The sequence below is a fragment of the Acanthaster planci genome, linkage group LG07 (assembly GCF_054643075.1).
Source record: "Acanthaster planci isolate LZ-2023a linkage group LG07, COTS_SCS, whole genome shotgun sequence".
NCBI classification, from domain to species: Eukaryota; Metazoa; Echinodermata; class Asteroidea; order Valvatida; family Acanthasteridae; genus Acanthaster; species Acanthaster planci.
Window position 1 is genome coordinate 5,360,171 of NC_141783.1, and position 21,215 is coordinate 5,381,385.

General features: G+C 39.9%; 2 protein-coding genes across 7 annotated transcripts in view; one reads left to right on the plus strand and one right to left on the minus strand.

The window, feature by feature from the left end:
* Nucleotides 1-1,894: 1,894 nt before the first annotated feature.
* Nucleotides 1,895-4,867, plus strand: LOC147798581 (uncharacterized). Its single transcript, XM_087138952.1, has 3 exons — nucleotides 1,895-2,128; nucleotides 2,563-2,756; nucleotides 3,200-4,867. The coding sequence occupies exons 1-3, from the start codon at nucleotides 1,923-1,925 to the stop codon at nucleotides 3,370-3,372; spliced, it is 573 nt and encodes a 190-aa protein (XP_086995078.1). The 5' UTR covers nucleotides 1,895-1,922; the 3' UTR covers nucleotides 3,373-4,867.
* The window catches only part of LOC110990301 (glycerophosphodiester phosphodiesterase 1-like), a 139,581-nt gene continuing 122,908 nt past the window's right edge, over nucleotides 4,543-21,215 (minus strand). For 2 of the 6 annotated variants that reach the window (XM_022255215.2, XM_022255212.2), the window contains one exon: nucleotides 18,525-20,164. In XM_022255215.2, the coding sequence (XP_022110907.2) occupies nucleotides 20,032-20,164 (133 nt within the window). In that variant the 3' untranslated portion in view covers nucleotides 18,525-20,031. Of the gene's footprint in view, nucleotides 9,010-9,181; nucleotides 9,386-9,646; nucleotides 13,477-17,299; nucleotides 17,451-18,524; nucleotides 20,165-21,215 lie in introns of those variants that run through there. The other 4 variants (XR_002599803.2, XR_015425879.1, XR_015425878.1 and 1 more) reach the window with 4 other exon arrangements.

Consider the following 21,215-nt stretch of genomic DNA (forward strand, 5'->3'; position numbering starts at 1 on the left):
TAGTACATCCTCAAAAAAACCCACGCTAGCCAAGCGGTGTTTTCCTATTGTTTTTGAGTACCAAATTGTACTTTAGCGTCAGCGACCGGCAGGTGTCTCTTTCATTCACGTACCCCAGCCTACATGCAAAACTTGATTTATGCGTCCTGCCCCCTTGACCTTCCACAATGCACTGCGTTCCCACTGCCATCTGCGTCCTTCTTTTCTCAGCGCCCTATCATTTACGGACGTGTCTTCATGGCATTTTCGGAGTTTGTAGTTCCGTTTAGTGCAGCGGCATAGCAAAAGTGTTGTTCACTTTGTCATTAAAGAGCCAAATTTGCTAGACACACTTTAGTATTCTCTCCAAATTTTCATATTGAGGCATTCACAATTTTACCCCAGCAGGGCGCGGCAGGCAATTTCCAAAATGGCTAGCATTTTAGATTAGCTCATTTGGATTAGCTCATCTGCTTGTTTAAGCCGTACAATTTTCCCCTGGAAGAGTATATTCGCTACAAACGCAAACAAATGATCTGAAGGTTGCGCAGTATTTTTCCAAGTTATCGCTTTCTTTTTTTTTTCTTCTAAATTGAACTTTTCTTTACATATTTTTCCTTTCTGACGGCTAATAGGGAATAATTACTGGCGTCTGTATGCATGGCCACATGTGCCGAACGCGGTGACTACCCAGATAGCAAACTTACGTTGGGCCAACATTGGTTCATGGTTGATTCATTGGCCAAATATCGGTGTTGGCTGAGAGATGTTGGCCCATTGTTGGTCCAATAACAGAATGTATTTCCTAACCTTCGCAAAAAAAGTTTACCGTTGGCCCGTTGTTGGCCCAATGTTGCTGAAATTGTCGGCAATTCACATATCGGCACGACGTGGCCCAAACGCCACTTCGCATCGTACTTCGCGTCGTATAAAAAATAACGACGCATATCACACAATAAAATTGTATAAATGTCACACTTAAAAAAAAAGATAATTAAATGGCTTCTTAGGTTGTATTAAAATAATTACCCCTTTTAAATATTTATGAATTAAAAAACTTAAACAATAAATTTAGAAACATTTTATAATATTGTCCGTGCTTTAAAATGATGAAATAAAAATACGTGTACCACAAAATTTCGCGCGTCCGCATCAGTTAACTGGCAAGTGGCCAAATAACTCCTACACGCACACACTCGTCGTATACGTAGTACACAATGTAATGTAGCGCGCATCGTTCGCACGTTGTAGACGTGTTTTAGCCTGTGTATCCAGTACATACAAACAAACAGTACATGCAGCACACGTCCTAGTATCTCTCTATCTGCCGGCCGTCCAGTGCAACTGCAAGATTTATAGCATCGAATCCATCTTTGAGTGCAACCAATCACCTGAACATAGCTCAACAAAGACCACGATACTGGCTGAAGTTTGTTGAGATGAGGTTTGTATATAGACGTTTTCCCAGTTTTTTTTTTCAGCCTCATCACGACGAGTAAAATTGGTATAGGCCTGAGCCTTCGTTGGCCCTACATGTACATTATTGATACATGTAGTACATGTACATTGTGCAAGTTCCGTGACGTTCATCTTGCTGGACTTGTGGCTGTAACAGTACTCGGCTAATAATTTTGACAGTGTATTTAACAGTGGTCAGAAAGTAGGCCTAAAGTTTGGGGATAAAATGTACAAGTCATTGTCTTATTGGACAAGGAGGAGGAAATTAAAAGATAGAGTTTTCAGAACACAATTGATGACATCTTTGAAAGTACTCCTAAGCGGCCTAGGCCAAATTGTCGGAATCATTTGGGCCTAGGCCTACTTCCGAACAATGGGGAACAAGGCCTCTCTGTTTCACTGTTAGTTCCCGATGAGTCAGTGAGAGCACTGACTGCAAGTTTATGATGAAGAGCATTCAAACTTAAAGAATGTTGACATGATTGATGAGCCTGCAAGTGCCACAGATGACTTCTTTTCTGCTTCCAGCACAGACTGTAACCAATCATTTGATCACCTTATGTTGCTTCCTGAAGATATGCAAATGTACCATTTCCATGAGAACAACCATGAGTATTCTAGTAGTACTGGAAGTGACTGCGAGTTTGCCGAATGAGCGATTGAGCATGTCCCTGACAAAGAGGCAGTCAAGGTAATGATTCCAACAGTGTTTAGATCGGTTATGAAAGTTAAAGAAAACTAAATTTGAGTTGTCTCAAGTCAAATCGATTACTGAATATAAATTATGACCTATGGTGCAAGTAAAATTGCTCTATTGTTTTACAGTCTTGAGAATGAAAATGAATATTTTCAGATGGTACTTAACATTTTCATGGTTCATTATACTGCTGTATGAATTTTTACAATTGTGTGCTCAGGTTGAATTGGCTTGGAAAGCGCAAGCCAGGTCCTGTTTGCTGGACTGGGACATCTGAGATTACCATCGCTGGCCAGACACGAGTTGCTTTTTGGTTTCCTAATGATCGAACAGTAATATCAATTCCATCCAAGAGTCAGTTATTTTGAATTGTTGAGATAGTATGTGACGCAATGGACTGTTTCACTTTTGTTGACCAAATCTTCTAGGCCAAACCCACGTTACCAGGAAAGCGATTCCTCTTCTGACGAGGACTGCTCATGCTCATCACGCAACGTTCAGAGAGGCAATCAGCAAAAGCACCAACATCTATCTGCAACTTCTGCACCAAAGACGCCTGCTCAAGCCCTGCCTTCTCCACCCTCATCCTTGATCAATCGGTGGCCAGCTCCAGTTTGTACAGGTATTTTTTATAATCATCCTATCAAGTGGAAACAATAGTATTTTTGGTCTACTTTTTTTAGGTGGGGAGATTGGGGGAGTAGGCCAGGGCAGGTGGGTTTTTCGTTTTTGCCATAAAATTGATTTGCTCACAACATGAAACAATTTGGGACATGCCCATCTCAGTAACAACCTAGGCTTACTTCATATCCTGATCCTTCAAAATTGGTTCAATCTATACGTGTTCATAAATTGGTTAACTGATTGTGAACCCTTCCAGATCTTAATTTGCTTTGTAAACAGTGTAAAACCGTATGTAATGTATAGTAGTTACAGGCCGAAATTGGCAGTAAGTAATTGAATTGTATGTTTTAATCCCATGGGGTAAACTTATTGAAATCCTGCCATTCTAGTGTCTTTGCTCACCTTAACATTGATAAAAAAATCTTCTGGATTGTTTTCTAGGAGCTGTTCGAAGAAACCCATCCGTGCAGTCTGCCACAAATGCCGAAATTGACGAGATGATCAAAGTGTGGCTCCACTACTCAAAAGACCAAGATGGTGGCAGGATAGCAAGACGAGCAGCCGCTGCAGCTGTAGCTGAACCCTGCAGCAAGCAAGAGCCCTTCCAACCTTGATGAACTATCCACCGAGGAATACAGCAGCAACAGTGACAAGGAATGAGTGTTGTTTAGTGGTGTTTCATAAAAGATGTATTCTTCATTTAAACAGTTTATATAGTACCATTCAAAAGCCTTTGTTAAATTATAGTTGTGTTTTGAGATGACATCTTAAAAGTGTTACTGTGTTATTTTTCAGTGGATTCCATATGTTGAAATTGTGATTCTTTTGCAATGAACCCCAAAATTGTAAAAGCCTTGCTTCTTAATCGATTGTGTGATGACCAGTGTGGGTTGGTGCATAAAGCCTGATTTAGTTTTCATTTGGCATTTGAAACACTGGTATTTAGTGAATATCTACAATAAAACCTTGAAGTGTCATCTGAGAGATTTACTTCCAGTTACCAATCCGAGTGAAAGTCAAGTACACTAAGGCCTGCTGCAACCTAAGTAGCCTACAATTACCATTTGCAAAACATCCTTTGTGAACTTATTCTTGTGGAGGTTATTTTAATGTAAAACTTTGCATGATGTAGGAAACTTTCGAAAACAAAATTTTTTGTGACACCATTTAATAAGTGGAGCAACTGGTAATGCTAAACCAAACTATAAACATAAGTGTTTGATCTTCAACACTAAGTACTTTTTCAGAGAAATCCAAGCTCCTCTTCTGCAAGCAATGCTTGATAAATCCCTTGCAGAGATGTTAATAGAGGGAACTTAAAAAATATATCTGTCGTATTCCAATAGCCGTACACACTCATTAGTTTCTTGTCTATCATTGTTTATTTATTTACACTTGATGCTTTTAAGAACTACCACAGCCCACAGAAGTTAATTATTAGTTTGACTACAAAACCTGGTTTTATAATGCCGAAACCATGAAGCTTCTTTTTATATTACCCAAATAATGATTACAGGAAAGTTCCAAAGATTTGTTCTGCAAAGTGAGACATTGCTCAGATTCATTTTCAGTTGTTGAGGTGAGAACAATTTCTTTTATTAAATTAGTGGCAATATTGCTGTTCACTTGCCGTTTACTGTTAAAGGTGTTTAAAAGTGTTAATATATTTAATAGTTGTTATTAAGAAATATAACTGTTACGCTTTGAGCTTTGAACAATCTCAGGGACAATTCTTGTGTTAAAACTTTGTAATTGTTTTTGTTTGTAATTGTTTCTATAAACCCATCTCAGAACAAATGCAGATAGAATAACTTAAACTGCATTGCTGTTTTTGCTATACAAAAGTTAACTTTTGACAGCCCTCCAAATACTCTGTGACTGCAATATCATTTTGTAAGAAAAATGTTAGCAGATTGGTTAAAAATTTTAATGCAATCAGAGTTATAATTTAGATTAAAGTCTATATACTATGATGATTTTACTATCTGTATAACAACCATGAGAAACGCAGATGTATAATCTCTCATTTAGTAAACTTATTTATAACTTATTTTGATCATTGGACCAATCAATCCGTAATGGTAAAAAAAAATCTCAGAAAGAAGTAAATGCAGTATCTTTTCTTTCTATTATAGCGTATTATAGTTAATACCCCCCATCAAAACATTTGTAATTATCATCTTAATGACAGGTTCCAAGAAGACGCGCGCCGAACAACCTTACAATTAACCGTCCTACCTGGCCCATCCAGCAACCGATGATGGCTATATATGTTGGCCTGTGATTGGCCCAACTGAGACCAAACAATCGGCTCAACACAATTGGCCCAACCGTGCATGTTTAGTATTGGCCCAACCTTGGCTAGATGTTGGCCGTCGGTAGTTAATGATCGGTCTGCTGTTGGCACAACTGCAACCCAATAATCCCCGATTCCTCATTGGCCCAACCATTAAATGTTGTCATTGGCCCAACGATGGGCAAAGGTCGGTCATTCTGTGTAAGTCATCGGCCCAACGTCAACCCAACATGTTGGCCCAACCGTGTGCCAATGAGCAAATCCAAATCGGGCCAATGTGGCACGCCGATGTCGGGCCAACGATTAAATCCTACGTTGGGCCAACGTAAGCTTGCTATCTGGGTATGACCATCCATTACGGCCCTTAGGTTCCCAATGCCTAACTGTAAAATATGACTATACCTCATTAAATAGTACAATTTCAAACGCTCTTTTGATCGACTTACTGGGCATCTTTGTGCAGCACACGTTAAGCGTGTGGACTGACACCATCGAGTTATCGGGTTAACAAAAACGGCTTAAGGTTTCATTCAAATCTCTTTTTTTTCTCATAAAGCAAATAATTGCCAGAATATTGATGTGAACAGTCGTCACTTTGTTATAGAAAAAGCAATCTTTTTGCTCGAAATGCTAAGGTAAACACCTCCGTAACATTTAACAGCGTTTGGTGCTTTGTTGTTTTAAAAATAATAAAAAAACACATAATGGCAATAAATGCTGAGCAATGCTTCATTAAAACAAGTTTGTGAGAATCATGCCAACTGTCCCTTGTTGGAGTCTCTTGGCAGTTCTTATTGATGAACAGTTAGTGTTCATTTAGGTCACATAGTCCTTGAGATACTGGGGACACCCAGTCACAACCTGTGAAAGTCAGATAATTCGGGTGTTGAGTCCAGTGAAGTAGATGATGTCTCAAGGAAAGGGCTTTGTCAGATTTGTCCCCTGTATTAGGTGTAGCCAATGTATCCCTGTGGTATTCTCAGTTACTACGGCTCAGTCGCCCATCTACCTCAATGATGTAGCGTCGTGGGGGCCTAGGCTTCCAAGGAGCATTGTCCACATTGAGGACGGGTTTTGACTCTGACCACTCCCCAACTGAAGTAATGGCTTTGGCACTGCAGTCGTAGAATTTCTTGGTTCTTCTTTTGTGCGACCTGATTTGGCAATGCTTCCTGTAGTTCTGGCTTGTAAAGTGAAATGTTACATGGAATATGGGCTCTACCTGGGCGTGGATTGAGGCGTCAAGTTGGAGAGCTGGTCATCCCTGGTGTCGGCGTGTCGAGAATGGATACAACATATCTTGATCATCTCGTTTGGACCATTTAATGAGGAATTGCATGATTTTGACGGCGGATTCAGACGCCGTTGGCTCTGCTGCGATGGGGTGGTGATGTGACGAAAGTCCCATTCGTGAGCAAACTGGCTTAACTCTCGAGATGCGTAGTTTGGTCTGTTTTCACCAATAAGTGTACCTGGTATGGCAAAGACTGGTTTTGTTTTCTCCACAGGTCCGTAGTCATGCCTCCAGCTTCACAGATTCTATGAAGTCAGAGTACACGTCAACAAGACGCAGTATGGTTGGCCATTCAACTCGAAGCATTCGGTTGCAACACCTTGCCATGGAACGGTTGGTTCTCCTGGCAAGTGAGGAAAACTTTATTAAGTTCTTGATTCGTTTGCGGCCATAATATGGTCTCGCAAGCTCTGTTGATTGTGCTCTGGATTCCTAGGTGTGATGCATGGGGGTCTGGCAACGGAGATGATGTCTTAGGTTTGCGGGTATCACAACTCTGGTGCATCTGAATATAATACCATTCCGTGTGGCTAATTCGTCCAGTACTCTCTGGTAGAAAAGTGGCATCTCCTGCTTTAATATTTGGCCATCCAAACACCATTTGGCAAATGATTACAGAGTTGTGTCACGAAAAGTTTCCCCCGGATACGCTTGAGTCTATCAAGAGAGACAAACACATCAGATTCCATAGTGATATTTGCTATCTTCTAGACAATCTTCCTAATCCTAGAAAATGATGTGGTGTGGCTTTCCTGTTGACTTCTCGTGAATGATGTACATTTCTGGGTCAGATTTAGCCTGGACGTTGAGTTGAGTGAGTATTTCTGGAATCTGAGCTGCATGATGAGGATTGGCTTGAAAATTAAAAAACGTAAGACTGATTGCACTTACATGGGGTGAGACTTCGCAATGCCTTATGCCACTGGATTGCCCTCTTTATTGAAAACGGCTCAAAACGCCACATCGAGCTGTCACACTCAATGGACACCTTTTTTTCGATGTCATAAAATTGCAGAACGTGCCCTTGTCTTGGACACAGTCAAACAATTGTTGATGGGCTCAGTTCAGGTTGTTTTTTTTTGGAGTTTGTTCTACTTCTGTTTTCACCATGCTGCTTTACTCAGGAAGTAGTCTTAACCTTTCTGGATGATTTCCTGTTGTTCCAGACTGTGAAGCGTTCTTTTACGTATTGTCGTGCAGAAGCACAACTTTTGCCAGCTCTTCCAGGTTGATGTGATAAATGGCCTAGAAGTTTTCAGAAGAAGTCCGTGAATATGTTATTGTACTCTTGCAGTATGTCAGGACCGTGTCTTTCCTGACCGCATGAATTACATTTTCCTGGCTAAACAGTAACAGGTTTAGTGCCCCACTGGCTGTACCTTTACAGCAAACAGGTCAAAGCTGACTCAATAATTTACATTCAAAGTGGATGAGCTTTGTTATTCCACTGTCCGTCTTGCACCAGAGAGTATTTGCTCCGACGGAATCGATGACTGATTTGTCGAACAGCCTCTAATTTTGCTGTTGATGGGTGCAACGGCTCACGTTTTGGTAATCCTTAAATGGGTGTGCTTGCAAATATAGCTGCAGATTTGCCACCTTAGCGTGGTCTTGCATGCAAATCTCCAAAGTACTGAGTGTCCATGGAGACTGCATTTACGTTGAACATACTTTCATCATTGCTGAGATCCATCTGCATCAATCGCAATTTGATGAATTTTTTAGGCTTTGTGGTTTTCTTTTGCCTGCAGAGTGACACACTTTTGCAAAAGAGTTTTGTCTGTGGCAATTAGGGCATTTTTGTAAGCTGTAACACTTCCTGGATGGTTTTCTCCACAGTACTTGCGTGCTTTCTGTTGGTATGGCCGGCTTTACGATTTGGCCTTAGTTTTGACTTGATGCACTTTTTTCTCAGTCTGAAAATGACAGAAGATTAAGCGTTGTGGCTTCAGAGCTTCTACAGATATCGAAGGCTTTTTACGAATTTGCGCAAATGGTTGAGAGACTGTTCTCGTATTTTCGTTTGCATCGTGTGTAGCTGAGTTGAATTGAATACATCGTGTTCATTCGCTCTGGCTTAAAATGCTCATAAAGTTTCAATATTAACATACCGGTCTCTTCATTCCACCCCTCATTTTCATTTTTCCAAATATAGTCTTTTTGGTGGCAGCCTTGGGGAAACTGGAGAAATATGCCATTCTCTACCTCAAAAACATGACTTTGTACTACATTTGCAGTAGACATGGCCGCTAAAATAAATACAAAGCTCAGGGGCACTTGTTTGATGTTGCCATAAACTTGACAAAAACGTGAATTGAAAACAGCTGATGAAACGGCTTGGCTTCTTGGTGACAACTTTTAACGTGCCATAGACATACAATCTTTTGATTGCTGCCAAGACCCTCACCTGATGAGCCGTGGCAAAAAGGAAATGTCGATGGCACCCCTGATGTCTCTTTGCAGAATACCTGCATAAGGGGAAAATTAGTCACTTACATCATAAAAAGATATGTATTATGGTATTGATATCGACGGTCAACATGGCCGTTATTATCTCCTGCCCTTCCTGGACGTTCACGCTTGTTTGGACCCCGTTGAAAGTTGTATCCTTGTTGAAAAACACTGGCGTCATAGGTCAGAGTGCTATTATCAACCAGGCATCTGTACAAATGGTATAAAAAAATCGAGCTGTATATAGAAGTTTCCGAAGAAACAGAAAAGAACAAATCCGCAGTGTGAGTTGAACTGCAATGAATATTTGAACCGAGAGACTGTTGCTTCTCCTTGTGTAATAATTGGCAAAAATTGTGTGAGATATGCCACATGCACATACCTTAAGTAGACCTTCTATCTGGAGAGAGTCAATGAAGTTTGGACGGCCTTGCTGCGATGATGCGCCATTTAATTGATAATTGCTGCCATCAGGCTCAACATCGAGTGACACGTCAGGTTGTCGTCAGGTGACACCTCTAAACAAAGGAGCGACTGCTCCTTGACGATCAATGGACTGCACGGGCACATCTGCTGGACGCTGGCCCTGCAAATGAAAAAAAGTCTTGAATAGCGTCATTTTGTTAATATTATTGTAAAAAAAACACATTCCAATATCGCAAGTGCAGTTAAAGAAAAAGAATGAAAATATTAAAAATTTAGGTATTCATTTATACCCACTTCTGTGATTTTGCCTAGAACACAATCTGGCTGGCTCTCCTTGTTTGTAAATTTTTAGTTATTTTACACGAGAGATTGCTTACTACCGTAAATAAAACCTTAATGACAACAGGAGGTCAACATTTACCGCCTGCCAGTGCTCTCATTATCACTTCCTATTTCCAGTGGATCCCAATTGCTTCTTCTTGTTCCTCTGCATCTGCATAAATTACTGATGGAGATGCAGTTACCTGCAATTAGTATAAGTATTATCAAGATCATCAAAAAGCTCATTCTTTTGAGCACAAGAGATCGCTGCGCCTCGCTTTACGATTGGTAAAGATTGGTAAGATTAATATCTTATGACAAACCAAACAGGATCTCGTGCTCTATGGAAATTTGACGGAATGCTGGACCTTTCATTTCCCAATATTGTTGGACCCCATTGTAACTCTTGTCTTGTTATTACTACAGGATCCAACTCCATCACCTCTGCTAGCTTATCAACTTGCTCATCATCAGCAGCATCAATTTCCCACATGAAACGTGAATGTCAATGAATATCAGTAAGTGTTGCATGCCAGACAGATAAGCAAGCGTGCCAAGATAAGAACTCAAGTCTGAGTTAAGGATCTATTCAAAAGAGGTCGGCTAAAACAACTTACGTTCCTGCCTGGTGGCCCTGCAGGGAATGCTGTATACAAAACTTCAATTTTGTCAACACTTCTAGCACTGGTTCTTAAACTCACAGTGTGGACGTATGTACATGTAACACTCCTGAAAGAAAAGCTTTTGCCACTTGTCATTGCCTCTCTTGCCAAGTTTTTGTTTTGTTTTGCTACGATGTGCAGACGAATTAATGTACGCCATTGTTTCACTTCACCGCCACTTATGAAATTCTGGAAGGGGAAATAAAGGAACACGGCCTTTCAAAAGTGGCGGAGAAATTAAATCACATGGTGTATATTTTCCGTGGGCAGAATCTGTGTAGGGTGACCCTGACATTAAATCTCTAATCAAGTTTCTGACAGTATCAACGATCAACACGCGTATGCTGCTCCAGTTTAGTAGTCAAGTTCTCCTTCCCAACGAACGTTACTGGAAAGAGTTCAAAGGCGATTTATTCGTTCCTGTTTGCGCATCCAAAGACGTCATTTGCCAAATTCGAGCTGGGTATTAACCCAGTATTGGACCTGTAGTTCTACGCTGGGTCTGTCCTAATTAACGAATAGGCTAAACTTTTTTGGCATTTGTGTTTGTAGCCAAATGTATCTATGACAAATTCGACATTGAATCAGAGAGATATCTCAATCCTAGACACATTGGTAATGTTAAATTGATTCATCATTATTCATGAACTATAGCTTTTCACGAGTTACTTTTTGTCAGATTCATGGATTTGTGGAACACGAAGCCAGCGGACGTTGTAGATAGCCCGATCTTTCACTTTCATTGCCAAACTGGACTACATTTTGGCTGACTCCTGGGTGTGAACTACATTTTGTGAAGTACATGCCACCACCTTGATCCGACGGGATTTTAAGACGGGATTTTGTTTCAGCTTTTCCTGAATCCTGTTTATTTTTTTCTCAATCTCGTGTTTTTTTTTTTTTTAATCAACTGTTTGTTTCTATTACTTGGGGTTTGTGTTTGTATGTTTGTGCAGTCGATGCTTATTTTGTGGGTCGTTTCTTCGTCTGTAACAGAGAACTGTTAGGTCTTTTGTCGATATGTGTCCCGGATTGCCACCACATTGCGTTGTCAAAGCACCACAACTTGTTGTTGGCTTGCGTCCGAGAAAATGTGGACCTGTTGCAAGGAATAATCAACAATATGACGTTAATTCAAACGGACTACTTTGCACTTTCCAAAAACTAAACTGCTTCAAGATCTCATTACACTGTACATGAATTTTGACCGTAATTGCGCTAAAAAACCTACAACCGGATCAACGGAAATAAATGGGGTAAGGCATTTTGAATTTCCACAAATGATTTAGAATGTTCGTATTTGGGATTAGGTGGAGACTCGTTTGGGCAACAACAGACTTCAAATAAAAAGGCTTAAATTGCATTCATAGCACAACGCTTCTTCCTTTTTGACGCAGCTCCTGTTTGGGCGGGCGGATACGCTTTTCATCTTATCAATATCCGACGCACACTGTAAAAACGAGTCTGAACTCGCCGGAGCCACTTTTGGAGTAAAACGTCTTTCAAAATAATTGTAAAATATTTTGGAATCCAAAACATTTTTCACCATGGAATAATTATTCTAATCAGGTTGCCAAACAAAAACTCAATTCGCTCTGTCCAATACAAATGATAACTCAAAAAGTGGCTCTGGCGACTTTTTCACAAAGTGGGTCACATTTGCTATAAAGTTTTGCAAAGATGGCTTATACTGCATGAATTAGAGCTTCCATTGTGTCGGAAAAACAATGCCACAGAAGGTAGCTGCTTTGGTTGTCGGGTTTGTTAAAGTTTAATAATCTTTCTCAAGGGATGGCACATTGCTCTGCATGGTGCGGCAGCGCCAAAGGTAAGAAATTGGAAATTTCTGTGACAGCATGAAAGACAGCCCGGCTGCTGTCTGGCTCGACCGCTGCCAGACAGAAAAAAAAAAGTGCCAGCATTGCTGTCCCTACCGTCATCGATACCCTCCACTGCTGAAGCCTTCTGTAAGTGAACAAAAAGCGTGAAAAAATACCTGTTGGTGGACCTGGTGCTGGATGCATAGGGCATATGCCCTTTAACAGTAACATGCGAACAATTAATTGCCTTAAGCGACTCCAGCTTAATGGTCTCTTTGGAACCACAGTAATCAACAAACTACTGCCTCACTGGCAGCCCCTCCGCGGCAACACAGTCTATCTTTCATAGCTGGCGTTCTAAATCACCCAACAGGAATTTTCCCTCCAGTTTGTCTGTGCTGTGCTTGTGGGTATCTTCCATCTTTGAAACTTCTTTTTGTATCCTTTAATTGAACATAAAGTGAGGTGGGACAGAGTGACTTCACTCAATTTCTGCCAAGTCGGTCTGATTTCATTGCCCTGGGCACCCTGCAAGAGAGATGAACTTCCCCGGTTGTCAATGTCATTGAGGACCGACGTTATTTTATGTACATCTGTACTTGTCGGGTGAATTGTGACTATGTTTTTTGTTTTGTGTCTGTGTATAAACACAGCCTCGAATCGAGGTCAGATCTTCCTAATTAATTACCTCCCTGGCCCCCTCCCCCAAAGGAGACCAATATAAAGACTAATATAATGAAGGAAAGACGCACACTTATCCCCAAAAAATGTATCTAGCCCAAATAACTCCTGAAATAATTATCGCCTCCCTCATTTTTCCACCCCAATTGCTCGGGTACCTTTGCATACATTTTCATTTCCTATTGCTTAATTAACAGGGTTTGCTCTGTGCAAGGAGTAGCAAGAACTATTCATCTGTGAGCAGATGAGGCGTCACACTTTAAACAGATAGATTTGCAAGAGTGACCATTAACAGTTTTCACGTTGGCCCTAAAGGATACCCCTTTAGTCTAGTTTGTTCTAGAACATTCGTTCACAGCAATCTTTCTGTTTCCCCAAAACACAATATGATTTTATTAGCCGACGGCTAAGGACTATCATCGATTTTTAATAAAGCCGTGGGCAGTGTGAGGCGGAAAATTGGGTGCACAAAAACGCTTTAATCTTTAAAGTCATATCTACATTCACTATTGCTCGCGTTGATAACTCGTTGGATTCGTAGTTGTTTTGCTTTTTGATTGTTTTTTTATTGTTGAAATCTGTTGGTGCCGCACTAACAAACTCTTTGGACAATGAGTGCTAACCGTGAGACTTGACATGCGGCGAGCTCTGAACTCCGCTCGAGATGCCAGCCTTGGTGGCCTTTCAGATGCTCTGACACAGTTAGTCACTGACATCTTTGTGGATGACATGACTCTTCAGGTGGTGTTTCACAAGTACCTGAGATACTGTCGAAAGGAAATATTTTCATACATAGGTTTGAGAACTGACAGTAATATGGACTATGGTGGACCAGCTATTCATCGCCAGATCCTGGAGTTATGTATGCATCAATGTGTCCCACTGACACAGAGCAACGACACGTTTTACTTCGCCACCCTGATGTATACACTCGAGCAGAGCTGCCTCAACCACCACCAGGACTCGTGGTGAAGCGACAGTGTTACTTATACAACAAGATCAGGAAATTCTGCTTTGTTGAGCTGACTTTGCCTGTCTAAGGTCCAACATTTCACGGCAAAACACCAGTGATGCTGATCGATGCTAACGAGCCTCAGGAAAATGTTCCCAAAAAATAAACTCCTTTATAATAATTTATTAATATTAATATTAGGAGTTTATTTTTTGGGAACATTTTCCTGAGGCTCGTTAGCCCCGTTTTCCATCTAAAATTAGATGACATAATGCAGCCAAGAATACATGTAGAAACAAGTTCTCTGTGTTTAAGCCCTTCCCAAATTAAGACTATAGAGGTGGTATTATCCGGGATTCTCCAATCATGTCTTTCAACCAGCTTCTCCTTGTTTAGGTATTAAAGCAGGCAAAGAAACCCCAAACCATGAAAATTGCTTAGCTTAGAGTTGTTCCTAGAGCCTAAGGCTTGGTCGCCATTGTAAAGAATTAGGGCCAAATGGGATTTTTTTTTCTTCCTTAGGGGCACTTGCCATTATAATAAAGGTCGAGAAGGTTTTCGCCTATCCTTGGTTCAACTCATCGTCCCTCAATGCAGACTAACATACATTGTACACATTGTCGTGTACATAGCTCAAAAAGTAATAAACCCAATATGCCCTAACAGGTCACATATTTTATCATTGCATGTTGAATGAATTTATTGAAATAAGTCTAAAAAATGTTGAAAGTGAGGTATGTTTTGGATTTGACTTTGGGCAAATACAAAGTATGGATTGGTATGCAGTTTATATGCATTGTGATTTTATCCGATTTACCATAGTTTGTATTGATGTTGGCTAAATCAAAATTTTAATTGCTGTGAAAAGCAGTTTGCTGCGGCAAAGTCTATGAAGGCATTTGTGTAGACTATAATCCACTACATAGTTAATTGGCTTTGACAGGTTTAGGGAGTGTAACAGCTTTGATGTTATTTTGTGTGTATTTTTAGTTCTTAGATTGACGTAAACGATTCCTAAATATAAACATTTCTGTTTGTTGTCGGGGTGCATTTACTGATACATGTACTACAAGAGGTACTACACGGAACTTTGATGTTACTTTGTGTTTATTTTACTTTGTGTGTGTATTTTTTTTTTATTTCTTAGATCAATTACATTATCTTAAATGTACAAAAAATCATTTAGAAAAAAGGGATATAAAATTCACAAATTGTGGTGTATACTATTAACAATAAACTTGGTTTCGTGTTACTAAAAACAGATTTGAAGTTAACAAATTTTAGCCTTGATAGAAAATATTACCTTTTTAAAATTGTTATTAGTAACAATTATTTCATGGCTTAATTTCATTAATTTCATTTCATTATTTCAATGAAAACTTTAAGAATATCATAAAAGGGTTCAAAGACGTTGCATGTCAACAGCCATCACTGAGCCCTTCTGCTGATGTTCTTCTCGTCCATCACTTGTGCATTAATCAGATGTTCCTTTTCCCGTGATTTGGCATGGACTGTTGTCAAACTTTATTAGAATGCTTATTAGAAATTCACAAGAAGGCCAAGAAAAATGCTGAGAGCCTCGTAGGATGCTAGTCGTAGCAAAGAAAACAGCGTTTGACCTTCGGAGTGTTATCTCATACCCGATGACAATGTTGAGTACATTGTTACTCGCACACTGTGATGGGGGCCTATGTGATAGCTGAAAAATCAGCATTTCCGAAAAGACTTGAGAGCCAGAAATAATCACAGTGGCTGACCTACGGAGGAGTTATATACAGCTTAATGATGAAGGACTTCTTCTAAATTTTGTCCCCTCGCAAATAAACATGGCAAACAATAAAACAGAGCGACTAAAAACTCGCAAATAGAGTATTCAAGAACAAACTCACCAAGTTTCTACTGGAAAGAGTGGGGTAAGATCATTACTGGAAAAAGGGTGGAAAGACCTTGCTTGCCTTCTTACGGTGGGGCAAAGTGCTTCCAGTAGGCTCCTCACGAGCACCACTCTATTTACTGTAACTAGTCCAACGCTACCACGTAGAAGCCGATATATATAACACAGCAAGCAATATCTTGGTGAGGGCGTCTGACACTGCTGTGTTAGTGATATTGATTGGTGCCCTTGGACAACAATGCAGAGAGGTCCGATTTATGGACAACATCATCATGGCCTCTGGGATGGGAAACGACAGGAGGTATATAATTTTTATTCTTTATCATTATCATTCATTCAGTAGTTTGTAAAGTTATGTTCAAAACGTCTTGCTGAAAGACAGCGTCAGAGATCGAGGAACAAGTTTGTCTCGATTCACTGGGATTGTTGCCAATTAAGGAAAATGTTTAAAGCAACTTTTTAAACACTTGTCCGTGAACGAAGCAGTGCATCCTGTGTGGTTTGTAATTGTACTCAAGAAAACACTGCAAGTGGTCTTAAATTGTAAGTCCAAAGAAGGTTAATCTTTTTGGAAAAGATTTTAGAAGATAACTGAGTATCTTTATTACCTGTAGTATGGATCAATCTGGTAGTATTTATGAACTGAGGAGTTTTATTAATAACAGTTACGCAGTTGTACTGTGTGACATATTTAGATTTTGAAATTTCTGTAAACAAAATTTAAAAACAAAATCACATCTCTGTAAACAAAATAAAAACATCAAAACTTGAGGAGAGGTAACATGTAGTCCCTTAAAATACCTTGATGAAGAAGCATGCCGGTGGCTAAGCACCCCTAACCTTATTAAAAATTAAAACCCTGGACACTATGCCAAGGTAAATTTAAATCTGCAGCAAAACGAATACACTTCGCATTTCTGTGACCTAGAAAATCCATCAGCCAGACTCAGGCATGTAATCCTACCTTAGTATGTCTGTTATCAACCCACAATATGGTAGCTGAAAGCCCCGGAGGAAAATTTCCCCACACTTGTGGGGAAACTTTGTTTAGTCTTACAAAGTATTTAAGTAGCTGGTAATCTACAAATTTGGGAGGATAATGAATATTTATATATCTACCTAAGCCGAAATACAGTTTTATCAGTTCAGACCCTGGTTGTGCGTTTTGTGCGTGAACAAGGGAACCATTTTTTGAAGTTAGCAAGAAATTTGTGTCTTTGTCTACTTTATCTTTTCTGTTATTATACAATAATTTCAATTATCATTAAAAATGGACTAGAAATGATGAACAGTAAATCTAAATGAAGGCATAAAGGAAGTCATTTACCCCCCACTTTAAGACAATTAAATCCAAAAATTCACGTGTAGATTTTTATGGTAGGCATAATGTTTTATGTTTCTAAAACCGCCAGACTATTCGAATATTATTTTCCGATTTCGAATATGCGACTGCTAAATTCATAAAATCGAATGGAAAATTATCTTTTGTTTTAAAAGCAAAAAAATTGCACTGAGGAGGCTTGTTTCAAGCAGGCATAAATGAAGAGCGACAAGAAATCTTCCAAATGAAAATTTATTCATGCATTACACAACGACAGGTGTGAAGTTGAAAAAGTTGCTCTTACTATTGAATGAATTTAGGAAGAGCAAATTCAATTACAAAATGCAATTCTGTAGCCCAAAAGGTGGTCGGTGAAGAGTCCACATTAGGAGGCTGCGCCTCGGAATTGGTCGCAACTGAAAGCTGTCCGTCAGCCCGAGGCGTTAGAACTTACAAGTCACGCCTGAGCGAACCGCTGAGAAGTTCATCTGACAGCCGTAGTCCATGACGCGTGGCGTGGGGCGGTCGTTGTAGCTGGCCCGAGATATTATTACACAGTCTTCCAAGGTAGACGCTAGTAGTAGGGAGAGGAGGACAGAGGAATTCAGATCCCAGGAACTGGGGATGACATCATACCCAGACCCAAGCTAACGGGGGAATAAGTTTACTCGCCCCCAATGCAATACCAACAGACAGAGCCCACAATCCGGGATATGATCCGGAGCATTGTCCCGTTGGGGGAATGGTTCTGGCTGAACAACCGAACCACTCAGCCTCAGAGGACATTTCATTACATAAATTATGGTCTATATTGGGACTGGTCATGTTCGCTTCACCTCGGGATTGCCCATTAGATCCCTGCGTTCTAAAAGTTGAATTTGGCTCCTCTGTTGAGCAGTGTTGTGTTTGTACTATTGATAATAACTGTTTTGTACTAGTGATAATAACTGTTATCCTGCCTTCTGAAACGGTCAACGATAAGATAGTAAGGCCTACTGTTTGAGCTGATTCGTTGATATTGCAAAAATTCCAAATACGCCTGACAATTTTTGTGAATTTGTGCAACGACAAATTATTGCAGTAAAATTGCGTGGATAGGCGTACGTGAACGACAGCGCAGGTAAAGGTCACAGGAAATTAAACTCGGGCATTTCTCGCCTTTTTGTTATGACAATTACTTGACTGCACGCAAGTGCCGCGCACCAAATCTTTTTTAACCAATCCAACTTACAAAGAATGGCGACAGCCTGACTTCCCTGGAAATTACGTTTTTCTGTCTTGCACCACTTTCCAGCGCTATACGATCTCTGGTTGCTACCACCTTAGGGGAATTGAGTGTTCTGACCGCACCCTCTGCAGCTCAGTCCTCTGTGCGTGGTTGTCTGCTAATGCCCGTGTATGACCAAAAAGGTGCCGGACAGATAAGGACCTTTAACACAACAACCACGAGTATCAGCTTGGATCTTAACCTGGATCTGTTGACCTACTGCTGTTGATCGGGGGAGGGAGGGAGGAGGGCTGAGGACAGCTAAAACACGCCAAGCATCAACTGTCCCAGGTCTCACAGCAACACACGAACATGCACATACAGCGAGAAAGAAAAATTAACACACAAGAAATAGCCAACACATTTACGTATACAAATAAATTGTCTTCAAAACTACAGGTTTATTATAATCGTTGATCAAGCTGGTTACCATTTGAAGGTGGAGCGAGAACGAAAATTCGAAAATGCCCGCTACTGATTGCGCTAAGGCAAGGGATAAAATTTTAGTTAATAAATAAGACGCAAAGGAAATTGCAAATATAGCAATTGTTTTCATAGGGTGAGTGCAACTGGACTCAAAATGACATTAGAAAATGCTTTTTGATACTTTAAAGAGAGAATATATTCTTCCCGAGTTGCTCACAATGCGGGAAAGGTCCAAATGACAAATTTAGTAACAGATTATTTTATGCTAGTAACATTTTATCAGCAACGGGAAACTTGCAAACAATTCATTGGTTGCTACCTTAATACTTTTTGAAGTGAAACGTAAATATAAATTGATGCAAATAGTGGGTAAAATTCACAACCACGTGCTGCTTACTGTCGCCGAACATACAATGGAGTGGACTGACGACGAACTTTGTTTGATTGCTAAGTAAATTTAACTTTCAGATTTTAGATTTATATTTAAGATGTAAATGGAAAGTAAGAAGTTTAACACACCAATAAAAGGGTTAAGGCAATGAAGCTCTTGGATGCAACCAAGGTTGTGCTATTTCGTAACTCTTCTTCATGGGATGAAAAACATTCATGTACTGTTAAAACAGGAACAGCTAAATCTGCAAGAGCTCAATTTTCACATCAGTCTTGTTTTTTACTGCAAATATAGCTAATGCTTAGAAACATACATACGAATAACATTGCAAAAATAATATAGGTCATCATACTAACCAATTGCCACAATTTTTAAAACCAGTACACAAAAATTGGCTATTAAATGACTACATCATGGGTTTACAGATTCTGACCCCAACCCATCACCACAATTGCCATAATTTTTAAGTATCAACTCCGCCCGTCCCAACATCAAAAACTGATTTAATTGCTATCCCATTCAAACAAAATCATTACGAAATCTGCATTACACACTAACAAATTACAAATAGAACTTTTCTGCTAATGCGACTCAGCTCTACAGCTGAGTATTAAGATTCTTGAAAATACATGAGAAGTTTCAAAGACTTCTCAGAATTAAGATAAACACAGAAAGGCTTCTGTAATTTTGATATATTTGCAATAATGTACGAAATAGTTCATGCACTTTTGTTACTCTTTTATTCCAAACTTGTCAAAATGGACAGGTCGCGTTAAATTCAAAGGCTGAGTTTCTATTACCGTGCTATAAATACTCCTCAAAGGAATGAAAGGAACACTTTGGAGTGAAATTAGCTTAATTAACACTTTAGGAAAATGGTAATTAAGCTATTAAGCTTAATTACCATTTTCCTAAAGTGCAATAATTTATTTGGGAAAGAAAGTGTACTTTCATTTGATACCAGAAAGACAGCATTTAGAACATATTTAGGACACTCTGTACCATACTGCAAACAGGAACACATGTACATCAAAGTCCGTGCGTCAAAAAATCTTTCCTCTGAGTAACAAGTTAAGACGCTTGCACGGAGTCTGTAATCACACCACATTGTAAACACCGATGAAAATATTCCTTTTCAATCTTGTCATTTACTGTCCACACGACAGTCTTGGTTCCTCGTTGTGCCCAATAGTCCACAATGTCTCTGCAAAGAAATTTATCAGGTTAAGGTACAAGTCAAGTGTTTTCTTCACAGTGGGTCATCCCTCAGTGAGATAATACTGTTTTACACTCTGAAAGACCGCTCTCTCAAACGGCTGCTGTACTTTTACATCTGGCCCATTCTCATTGGATCTATACAGTAGAACTGGTACATGTAAATTACCCATAGGCCCTCAAGTGCTCTAGTAGATTCTCTTTATTATTAAGGGCAAACCCGTTATATAAAATTAACATCTCCCCAATGCAAAAACACATCTTGAAAATAGATTCTCTTTATCTGAGACCAGCAGCCTGCAGAATGGCATTGCCAAAGATGTTATGAGCAGCTTGTAATCTTTTCTTAGCTTTCACAGAACACTGAGTATACAACGTTACGAACATAAACAAGTGTAAAGGCAAAACTAATAAGGAAAACAAATCGTCTCCATTGTGCGAAACATACTTTTGATAGAAAATACATTGTATAGTTTCAATGATAAATTTAGATGACATGAATCTTATTCGGTGCTCCATACTGAAAACACACGTCTGTCACTGTTGCCGATCTTATGTCCTGGTCTCGGGTCCCGAGGCCGTCTCGGGACCTTTTTTGTGGTCTTGGTCTGCATCCAGGGGGAATGAACGTGGATTTTCCCGCGTTCATTCAGAACTGAATTTGCTTGCCCTGAAGAAGATACTCAGTACGAAGAAGGGTGAAGAAGGGTGTGGTTTCAGATTCTGACTCGACCTGCACGACTCGGCAGAAAATACATCATTGCTTTTTTATAAGCAAAGAAGTGCGTGATGCGGATACTGCAGCGTGCGTGTGGTTGTTAACACACTGATTTAAGGATATAAGATTAAATCAGTGCTCTGATTGCCGAGCTTTCGGCAACTGAAAAATCCACGTTAATTTCCCCTGGATGCTGCTCCAGTTCCTTACGCTGTACATCGGAGCAGCGCGTCATTTTCGAACTCAGAACGCTGCATCCAGGGGGAATGACCGTGGATTTTCCCGCGTTCATTCAGAACTGAATTTGCTTGCCCTGAAGAAG